Source organism: Dipodomys ordii, unplaced genomic scaffold (genome assembly GCF_000151885.1).
Source record: "Dipodomys ordii isolate 6190 unplaced genomic scaffold, Dord_2.0 Scaffold160, whole genome shotgun sequence".
Taxonomy (NCBI): domain Eukaryota; kingdom Metazoa; phylum Chordata; class Mammalia; order Rodentia; family Heteromyidae; genus Dipodomys; species Dipodomys ordii.
This window is the reverse complement of record NW_012267376.1, coordinates 544,531-555,367: the sequence shown is the minus strand read 5'-3', so window position 1 is coordinate 555,367 and position 10,837 is coordinate 544,531. Positions and strand designations below refer to the sequence as shown.

The 10,837-nt window shown below is 48.5% G+C and overlaps 1 protein-coding gene across 1 annotated transcript in view; it reads left to right on the top strand.

The window, feature by feature from the left end:
* Ddx56 (DEAD (Asp-Glu-Ala-Asp) box helicase 56) overlaps positions 1–9,437 on the top strand; it is a 13,612-nt gene extending 4,175 nt beyond the window's left edge. Inside the window, 9 exon segments of the mRNA XM_013032933.1 lie at positions 621–696; positions 870–1,037; positions 1,845–1,958; positions 2,053–2,147; positions 3,410–3,483; positions 3,619–3,708; positions 5,638–5,743; positions 8,288–8,361; positions 8,638–9,437. Coding sequence (XP_012888387.1) covers positions 621–696; positions 870–1,037; positions 1,845–1,958; positions 2,053–2,147; positions 3,410–3,483; positions 3,619–3,708; positions 5,638–5,743; positions 8,288–8,361; positions 8,638–8,715 — 875 coding nt within the window. The 3' untranslated portion in view covers positions 8,716–9,437.
* The last annotated feature ends 1,400 nt before the right edge of the window (positions 9,438–10,837 follow it).

The following is a 10,837-nucleotide window of genomic DNA, read 5'->3' as shown; positions in this document are numbered from 1 at the left end:
TCAGTTGTGGGGCTTGAACTCTGGGCCTGGGTGCTGTCCCTGAGCTCTTCAGCTCAAGGCTATTGTTTTACCACTTGAACCACAGTGCAACTTCGGTTTTCTGGTGGTTCATTGGAGATAAAAGTCTCATGGACTTTCCTGCCAGGGCTGGCTTTGAAGCACAATCCTCAGATCTCAGCCTTCTGGGTAGCTACCATTATAGGCATGAGCCACCAGCACCTGGCTTTTACTTTTTTTTTTGTCGTAGGGCTTGACTCTGGACCTGGGTGCTGTCCCTGAGCTCTTCAGCACAAGGCAAGCACTCTATCACCTGAGCCACAGCACCACTTCTGATTTTCTGGTGGTTAATTGGAGATCAGAATCTCACGGACTTTCCTGTTCAGGCTGGCTTTGAATTGTGATCCTTAGATCTCAGCCTTCTGAGTACCTAGGATTACAGGCATGAACCACCAGTGCCTGGCTACTTTTATTTTTGTGCTGGTACTAGGTCTTCAACTCAGGGCCTGGGCTCTGTCCCTGGGTTTTTCCACTGAAGGCTAGCACTTTACCACTTAAGCTACAACTCCACTTCTGGCTTTCTGATGGTTAAGTGGAGATGAGAGTGTCACAGCCTGGGCTAGCTTCAAACCTTGATCTCAGCCTCCTGAGTGTCTTGGATTATACCAGTATCCAGCTGATATCCTTATTTCTTCAGCAGTTAGGGGCTAGGCTCTGAAGAACTGATGATTATTTCTCTCAGCTTTGAAGTATATATCATTACTCCATTTTCACCTGAGGTAATTGAGGCCCACAGAAAAGGAGAGAAAGAGATTAAGAGAAGGAAAAAGTAGGAAAGAGAAAAGGTTATTGAATGGTGCCAAGGATGGGAGGTACCTCCACTGTGCTCTGCTGAGCTGACCTCTCTGTTTGGCCTGCAGATGCCACATCATCTCACAGTTCAACCAAGGCTTCTATGATTGTGTCATAGCAACAGATGCTGAAGTCCTGGGGGCCCCAGCCAAGGACAAGCGGCAGGGCCGACGGTCCAAAGGAGACAAGTGAGTCCACATTTCTCTTCTTGCCTCAGCCCTTCCCAGAGAGGCACTTGTTTGTTTATCTATTTCTTTTTTTGTTGTTGTTGGTCAGGGCTTGAACTCAGGGCTTGAGCACTGTCCCTGATCTTTTGTGCTCAAGGCTGATACTCTACCACTTGAGCCACAGCTCCACTTCCAGCTTTTTTGGTGATTAATTATAGAGATGAGCCTCACAGACTTTCCTGCTCTGGCTGGCTTCAAATTGTGATCCTTAGATCTCAGCCTCCTAAGTAGTGAGGATTTTGCTTGCGCCACCAGCACCTGGCCCAGAAAGGCTTTTGAAAGACTGAAGACAGACTCCTTGGCACTAAAGAAACCCACAGGCCCTTTGTCACTGTGGATTTGGAGAAGAAAGTGAGGGGACATGTGCTGCATATATGAGGGAAGTATGATGGATCCAGCTAGGTTGGAGTCAAGGCATTGCTATTGTACAGGGGTGACTGTCCAGCTTGCAGGGAATATGTTTCTAATGGGAAAAGGGAAGTTCTCCTGGTCTGTCTGCCTGGAATTTGTCACCTTGTGGAGCAGGTCACCTTGTAAGGGAAGAGTCATACTATTGCCCCAGAGCTAAGATCACAGCAAACATTTGGACATGTTTTCTTGTCAGGCCACTCAAGATACCCTAACTCCTAGAATAGTTCTAATGTAGAATAGTCTAGTGTATGCCAGGGTCTTATCTTCAGGCTTAGTTTAGAGGCATTTTTGCTGATTAAGCTTGAGAACACCTTTGCAGAAAAGAAGGGTCTAGCTGAAATGGAGCTAATTCCACAGGGCTTCTGATCCAGAGGCAGGTGTGGCACGGGGTATAGATTTCCACCATGTGTCTGCTGTGCTCAACTTTGATCTTCCTCCCACCCCTGAGGCCTATATCCATCGAGCTGGCAGGTAGGAGGGAGGAAGTGTGGTGGGCATGCTGGCGGATGGACTGGGTGGGCACAATCTACAGGCCAGAGATGCAGGCTGTCTTTTTCCTTTGCAGAACAGCACGAGCCAACAACCCAGGCATAGTATTGACCTTTGTGCTACCTGCAGAGCAGTCCCACTTAGGCAAGATTGAGGAGCTGCTTAGTGGAGGTGAGAGCCCTGGATTTCATGGCCACAGGCCTGGGTCAGAGCCAGAGTTCAGCTGCAACACTTGAAACCCATGGTAGTATGGGGGCATGTGCCTATACCTCTATATCATTATTGGAAACTTAAGACAGGAGGAGCAGTAGTGACACTGTTAAAAAACACAGGCATTCAATAGCAATGGCATCTCAAGCCTGTAATGTTAGCTACTTGAGAAATGGGGACTGGGGGATCACAATTTGAGGCTAGTCTGAGAATAAAAAGTTAAAAAGACTCAATCTTTTTTTTTTTTTTTCAAATTCTTTATTGTGGTTAAGTAATTACATAATTTTCCAAATTTCATAGTATTGTGGGATAGTGATGCTTAGTTAAAGTCACAAAAACATTCTAACTTTCATGGGGCAAATTGTCTATCATGGTCTATAACATTTATGAGTTCTATGAGCTTTGCAATACACTTATTTCTTCCACATTGGGTGGTATGTACACTTCATTTGTTTTGCACAGCATCAGCTGTTCCTTCTTTCCCACTTGTTCCCTCCCTCCCACCGCTGCCATTGAGTTGCTTAGTTCATTTTGATCAATGAAAAAGACTCAGTCTTAACTAATGGCTCAGTGTTGTGCCCTTCTGTCATCCCAAGCTATAGAGAAAGCATAATGGCTTAGCATAGTGACAACACACCTGTCATCCTCAAAGGACATTGCTTTTTGTGCAACCAAAGGAAGCACAAATGAGATTGCAGTCTAGGTCAGTCCAAGCATAAAGTGAAACCCTATCTTGAAAATAATAAATGCAAAATGGGGTTAGTAGGGTAGCTCAAGTGGTAAAGGGCTTGCTTAGCCATCTCAAGGCCCTGAGTTCAAACCATAATACTACCACCAAAAAAAAGTCTACAGTAGTAATGGCAGGTCACATCCTTGTTCATCCCTTTGTGGCAGGTACTGTCTCCAAGTCTTACTATTTATCCTGTGGTCAAGGAGTGACCAACTAGATACACTTCTCTGACCAGCTCCAAGGCACTTGGTGTTCCTGAAGTCTGACGTCATCATGGTAGCCTTACAGCTAGAGGGAGAGGAGTGTGTGCTGGCACACAGGGCTCAGGGACCCACACTCCCTGCTCATAGGCACAAATGTAATGATGCTGAGTGTTTGGTACCTTGGAGAAGTGGCGAGTTTGACATCTCAGTTTAGCCTTACCTCAGGGAAGAGGAGCAGAAGGCTGCCAGTGGAGGCCTCTCCCACATCTTTACCTGTTCTTCCTTCCCAGAGGGTGAGGCCCCGGTATTGCTTCCTTACCAGTTCCGGATGGAGGAGATTGAGGGCTTCCGCTATCGCTGCAGGGTAAGCTGTGCTTCATGAGGAGGGGAGAGGATGTGGGGGAGGGACTCTGGTCCAACAATCATATCCCATTGCTGCGCATGCCGTATAAAGGAGGATGGGTGACCTGGCCACTTGACTTTCAATGTCTACCTTCAGGATGCCATGCGCTCCGTGACCAAACAGGCCATCCGGGAGGCAAGATTGAAGGAGATTAAAGAGGAGCTTCTGCACTCTGAGAAGCTCAAGGTGAGAGGATGGGAAAGGGAGAATCAGGTTAGGAGGCTGTCTGAACTCTCAGTGGTAAGTAGCCAAGAACTTGGCTGTGTGCTGGTTACTAGCACAGGTGGAGAGAAAACTGGCCAAGAACCATTAAAGGGAACTAGTCTCTTTGGCTAAATGGAGAACTGGTATAACCCTGAGGTGGATACAGAATTTCAAGTTCTTTTTTTTGGTAGGGGGGCATGAACTCTGGGCTTGGGTGCTGTCCCTGTTTTCTTCAGCTCAAGGCAGCTGAAGCTAACGCTTGAGCCACAGCGCCACCTCTGGTTTTCTAGTGGTTTATTGGAGATAAGAGTCTCATGGACTTTCCTGCCCAGGCTGGCTTTGAACCATGATCCTCAGATTTCAGCCTCCTGAGTAGCTAGGATTACAGGCATGAGCCACCAGTGCCCGGCAGAATGTCAAGTTCTTGCTGGGCAGTGGTGTCTTGAGATTTAATCTGAGGATTGAAGTTCAAAGCCAGCCCAGGCAGGAAAATCTGGGAGACTCCTATCTCCAATTACTACCAAAAAGCCAGAAGTGTGGCTCAAGTGGTAGAGCTCCAGCCTTGTGTGAAAAAGCTAAGGGCAATGCCCAGTCTCTTGAGTTCAAGCCCCTGTATTGGCACAAAAAAATGATCACGTTCTCATTCGCTCAGTACACTAGTGAGTGTGCATAGTCACACGTACATCCATACTTATCACATTAGTTGGGAGCCAAAAGATGCCCTAGAGCCATCCACTGGAGCTTGCCAGAAGAGCACAGATGGAGGCTTAGCCAGAGAAAGAACCAGGAGCTGTGTGTGGGGGGGGGGGGGGGGGGTGCTGGGGAACAGTCTATAAGATGACACCAAATGAAAGCACCTAGGTCCTACTCTTTGTGGCATGGAGGGGAATGTGGACATGTCACAGGCATGGATGTCCTTGTATATGCTATAGGACTCAGAGCAACTAGCATCCCATTACCTCTGGGCTGGGACAATGACTGGAAGAAAAAAATGGAAGGAGAACTTTCCATGATGTCTGTCAGTTGGCTGTAGGGCTTGAGCTCTGGGCCTGGGTGCTGTTCCTGAGCTCTTCAGCTCAAGGCTAGCACTCTTGAGCCACAGTGCCACTTCCCATTTTCTGGTGGTTAATTGGAAATAAGAATCTCACGGGGCTGGGAAGGTGGCTTAGTGGTAGAGTGCTTGCCTAGCATGCATGAAGCCCTGGGTTCAATTCCTCAGTACCACATAAGCAGAAAAAGCTGGAAGTGGAGCTGTGCCTCAAGTGGTAGAGTACTAGCCTTGAGCCCAGAGAGGCTCAGGGACAGAGCCCTGACCCTGAGCCTCACAAAAAGTCTCACAGACATTCTTGCCTGGGCTGGCTTTGAATCACAATCCTCAAATTTCAGCCGCCTGAGTAACAAGGATTACAGCCCAGCACAATTTTCATGCCTTTTAAACTCTAAACCACATTGATATATTTTCCTTTCAAAAACTCACTGTGAATTACAAAGAAAAAAAAATACTAGCTAAGTTCTGGTGTCTCATGCCTGTAATCCTAGTTACTCAGGAGACTGAGATTCGAGGATCATGGTTTGAAGCCTGCCCAGGCAGGAAAGTCCAAAACACTCTTATTTCCAATAAACTACCTAGAAAAAAAAACAGAAATGGTGCTGTTGCTCAAGTTGTAGAGTGCCAGCCTTGAGAAAAAGAATCTCACAGTGCCTAAGACCTGAGATTAAGTCCCAAGGATTGGCACCAAAAAAACCCCAAAACAGTGCAGACTCTACTGAGATCTCTCTCTCTCTCCCCCTCTTTCTCTCCTCTCCTCTCTCTCTCTTCCCTCTCTCTCTCCTCTCTCCTCTCTCCTCTCTCCTCTCTCTCCTCTCTCTCTCCTCTCTCTCTCTCTCTCTCTCTCTGTCTGCTCCTGTCAGACATACTTCGAAGACAACCCCAGGGACCTCCAGCTGCTGCGGCATGACCTGCCCTTGCACCCTGCAGTGGTGAAGCCTCACCTGAGCAATGTCCCGGAGTACCTGGGTGAGTCACTGCAGAGTTAGGGCAATGTGATGGGGGAGATGGCCACTGTGCCTGCCTCATGATTAGGGAAGCTAGGAGAGGGACAGGACCTGGACTCCTGGGGCAGAGCAGTCTATATGGACACAAGCTCTCCTGGAGGATAGTCCACCTCCCCTCCCATAGTAGCTGTGATCAGGAAGAGATCCAGGGACAGAGCCCAGCAGTCTCTGGGTAGTGCCTGAATGATTGGATGGCATGCTGTATGCTGAAGGTAGGAATTTTCTTTTTGTCTTGTTTGTTTATCTGTCTTTAGGAGGGTAAGAGGAGGCACAGAAATGGAGGGATAAAGGGTGAATTAATGCAGCAGTGGTACTCACTAGACACTATGTTGAAAATGAACTATACAACTGTGGGTGGGAATGGGAAATGCTGTGAGGGAAGGGGTTATATTGTCCAAAAAGAAATGCACTTTTCTTTTTGTCAGTCCTGGAGCTTGAACTCTGGACATGGGCACTGTCCCCCAGCTCTTCAGCTCAAGGCTTGTGCTCTACCACTTGAGCCACAGTGCACTTCTGTTTTTTTTGGTTTTTTGAGTGGTTCATTGGAGATAAGAGTCTCATGGACTAAAGCGTGGGCTGGCTTTGAACCATGATTCTCAGATCTCAGCCTGCTGGGTAGCTAGGATTACAGGTGTGAGCCACCATCTCCCAGCTTGCCCATCACTTTTATAACAACAACAACAACAACAAAAAACGTAAAATAAAAAGATTGATCAGGACGCTGGTGGCTCACGCCTGTCATCCTAGCTACTCAGGAGGCTGAGATCTGAGGATCGCGGTTCAAAGCCAGCCTGGGTAGGAAAGTCTGTGAAACTCTTATCTCCCATAAACGACTAGAAAACTGGAAATGGCGCTGTGGCTCAAGCGGTAGAGTGCTTGCCTTGAGCTGAAGAGCACAGGGACAGTGCCCAAGCCCAGAGTTCAAAGCCCCACGACTGACCAAAAAAACAAAAAGGATTGAAGAGGCTGGAGACTGGTGGCTCATACTTGTAATTCTAACTACTCAAGAGCAGGAGGTTGAGATCTGAGAACTATGGTGTTAAGCCAGTTTGGACAGGAAAGTCTTTGAGCCTCTGTCTCTCTGTCTCTTTGTCTGTCTGTCTGTCTGTCTCGCTCTCGCTCTCCTTTCTCGTCTCTTTTTTTATGGGGCATGAACTCAGCCTGGAGGGTGTTTTTTTACCCAAGGCTAGTGCTCTACCACTTTGAGCCACTTCTGGTTTTCTGGTGGTTAATTGGAGATAAGAGTTCCACAGACTTTTCCTGCCTGGGGCGGCTTTGAACCACAATCTTCAAATCTCAGCCTCCTAAATAGGTAAGATTATAGGTGAGAGCCACCAGCGCCCAGCTGGTAATTATCAAAAAGACAAAAAAGCTGGAAGTAGAACTGTGGCTCAAGTGATAGCAAAAAATAAAATGCTCAAGGACAGTGCTAGGCCCTGAGTTCAAGCCCCAGGACTGACACACTGCCTTTCTGCCACCACCACTACCTCCCCCATCCCCCAAAAGAAAAAATTAGAAGGGAGCAATAGCCAAGACTTACCCTTGAGCATCAAATGCAGATCTCCCCTACCATGCATAGGTTTTCGTCTGCCTAGGTTAGAGCCAGCTGGCAAGTGTGCTGCTTTAGAGGTGACAGGAAGGTGCGGGTGGGATATACCAGGGCAGAAAAGGCTTAAGTCATAGGAAAAGGGGGGCTTCTGGTTCAGGACCTAAAATACTAGGAGGGTACCTTTGGCCTAAGGTACCATCATAAGAACAAAGTTGCTCACTAGGAGGATATGGCCAGGAGGTTTGGAAGGGCAAGGGTAAGTGGGCAAGGTGTTAATTAAGTGTGGTCTAGCCTGGGGAGAGGGCCTAGGAGATAGTGGGGAAAAGGACAGCACCAATGTCCAGTAAGGCTAAGATGGGGTAGGAGAGGGCTGGGGGCAACAGTAGGGCCAGGGCAGAAATCACTTTTAGATTATTCTGTATTCTCCTTCCCTGCTTTCCTTCCATATTTCCTCCCCTTCCCAGCTCTCTCTGCTGCCCTCCAACCCTCTTTTACTTGGTTTAAAAAACAGTGATTTAGGCTGGGAAGGTGGCTCAGTGGTAGAGCGCTTGCCTTGCATGCCTGAGGCCCTGGGTTCGATTCCTCAGCACCACATAAGCAAAAAGAAAAAAGCTGGAAGTGGTGCTGTGGCTCAAGTGGTAGAGCGCTAACCTTGAGCTGAAGAGCTGAGGGACAGCGCCCAGGCCCAGAGTTCAGGCCCCATGACCGGACCAAAAAAATAAAAAATATAAAAATAAAAATAAAAAACTGATTTAGACAGTGGATTGAGGAGCTCACATTGTTCTTTATGCTTATCTGGTAGCTGATAGCTGTATATCATGAGCTGTGCAAGGCTTCTGGGGGTTTGGGGGGCCCTCCTGGCTTTAGAACCAAATGTTAGGGAGTAAGGGTAGCAGTGGAGGCTAGAGCTTGAGGGTTTGGGGTGAGGATGCCACTAAAGCCCCGCATCTCTTCCAGTCCCTGCCCCTCTACGTGGTCTCATACAACTTCGCAAGAGGCGGAAGAAGCTGTTCTCCAGTAGGAAAGCTAAGGTATGTCTCCTGGGCCATCTTACCCCTTGGTTGTCACTAGGAAATATAGGTGCTTTGCTCTCAGAAGGGGGTAGGACTTACAGGAACCAGGGTATGAGCTGGAGGTACTTGCACTGCTGCCACAGGCGCTGCTCTGCCTCCTCTGCCCTCCTTCGGCTAGTTTCATTGGTTCATGGCATGGGGACCTTGCCAAGTGCCAGCACCATCAACTCTATCTGTCTCCATTTGGACAGTCTGTCTGATTCTCCCAAGTAACCTACACATTTGTCTTTACAGAAGGCGAAGACCCAAAATCCACTGCGCAGCTTTAAGCACAAAGAAAAGAAACCTAGACCCACAACAGTGCCCTCCTGAAGTTGTTTCTTGGCCTTGATTGTGTGGGCTTCTCTACCTAAACCAGGCACGCTCTGGTGCTCTGCCTGGAGAGACTGAAATCTGGAGTGCCATCGTGCCTGATAACAGAATAAAGGTTCCAGCTGGCCCAGGTGGTGCCTCTGGCATGTTGGAAAAGACTATTTCCTCACGCCTCTGGAATTGGAAGACTAGAAAATAGCAATTCTTGGCCCTGTTGCTGTATGTGGTGCTGCATGCGGCCCACACAGGTTAGCTGTGTGAAACTGACCCCAGGACAGCTCTGAGCAGCCCATGCAGTATGAGGCTGTGGGGGCCCAGAGCCCTCAGCCCAGCTCCTGTACTCCTACTATCTACTCCAACTATAAGGTTGACCAGTGCACCTCCAACATATCACCACAGAGATGCAGAGGGAAGAGTTGCCCATCCCTTAGAAGAGTCAGAACGCAGCTCATATCTGCGTTTCAGATGTATAGGTAGTGTAACACACACACACACACACTCCTGCTATGTCCTACACACACACACACAACACACACACAAACACACACACCTGCCATGTCCTAGTCTGAGCAGCTAGCTTCCTTCTCAGCCTGAAACCTCTGTCTGCTGGCTTTTGGACCAGGCTACCTCACCCTGCCCTGCTGGAGGGCCTGGGGCATGAGTGCTCCAAGTTTGGTGTCTTGTCCATGTCTGGTGAAACATTATACACAAACTATTCCCTTGATTTTTGTCTCATATGCTATTACTTAAGTCACCCTACTGAGGGCTTATGTCTTAGAACTACTCCAATGGAGAGGCTGGGTTTCCTCCAGGGAGATTTTGTCTGTGGGAAGGAATTGGATGAGCATAGAAGTGGCATTCTACGGTATTTTAGTGGGGTCAGCCAAGGTCCAGACTGAGCTGAGAAAGCTGGTGTGGCAACTATTAATTGCCTGAGTAGGTTTCTTCCAGTTTTGCTTTTGTGTGTGTATGTGTGTGTTGGGTGGGGGGAAGGGGGTGCCACTTGCTCAGGGTCTGAGCTCTTTCACTCAAGGCTAGCACTCTACCACTTCTTTATTTTTTGGGGGGGGGGATCTGGTCGTGGGGCCTGAACTCTGGGCCTGGGTGCTGTCCCTCAGCTCTGATGCTCAAGGCTAGCACTCTACCACTTGAACCACAGCGCCACTTCCGGCTTTTTTTATTTTCTGCTTATGTGGTGCTGAGGAATCGAACCCAGGACCTCATGCATGCAAGGGAAGCACTCTACCATTGAGATACCTTCCCAGCCCTCTAACACTTCTTTGAGCCACAGCTCCACGTCTGGTTTTCCAGTGGTTAATTGGAGATTCTCACAGACTGTCCTGCCTAGGTTTGCTTTTTACCTCGCTCTTCCAATCTCAGCCTCCTGAGTAACTCAGATTATAGGCATATGGGAAGGCAGTTCTCATCTTCTGGGTGGGATTACTGAGATTCAGAAATTTCCTGGTGAGTGTAAGGACACAGAGCAGGTGAGACTGGCCAGGGTTTCTAGTTGGCATGTCCAGCAGTCTAGGGCCACTTTGGCAAGGCTGTCTACCTGTTGGAGTAACTTAACGCTGTTGGTTGCTCTCACCACATGGGGGCAGTGTGGCCATATGTGCTGAGGTTGGCCCATGTCTTACCGGCAGATTCTATACATGGGATCTGAATTGACAGAGAGAATGGGAAGAGTCTCATACCTGAGCTATGGGAAGAAATAGGTACTCAGGGTTGATAGGGCTGCCTGTTGCACTCAGTCTGAATGAAGCCTGTTGCTTTATCATACAAACATGACCAATACACCAGCCAGGACTTACATGAGTTCATGGGCTGAGCACTGGATTAGGCGATATGGGCCTGGAATGGACATGGCTGTGGAGGGGGAGGGGTTGGGGGGGTAGTTCTAGAGGCCCGAGGCTTCACAGAGAAGCCAAGACAGTCTGCAGGCTGCAGGGGCCTCTAAGGGAAGGAGAAGTTGAGGGACATCCTTGTCCCAGGTTGGTCCATTTTTCCCCACACCTGAGTCTGGATGATGATTCTCTGGGTGTCTGGACCATGTCCAGGGATCTGGAATTGGGAGGACAAGGCAGGCTGCATGCAGAGACATCATATGAACCATGATGCC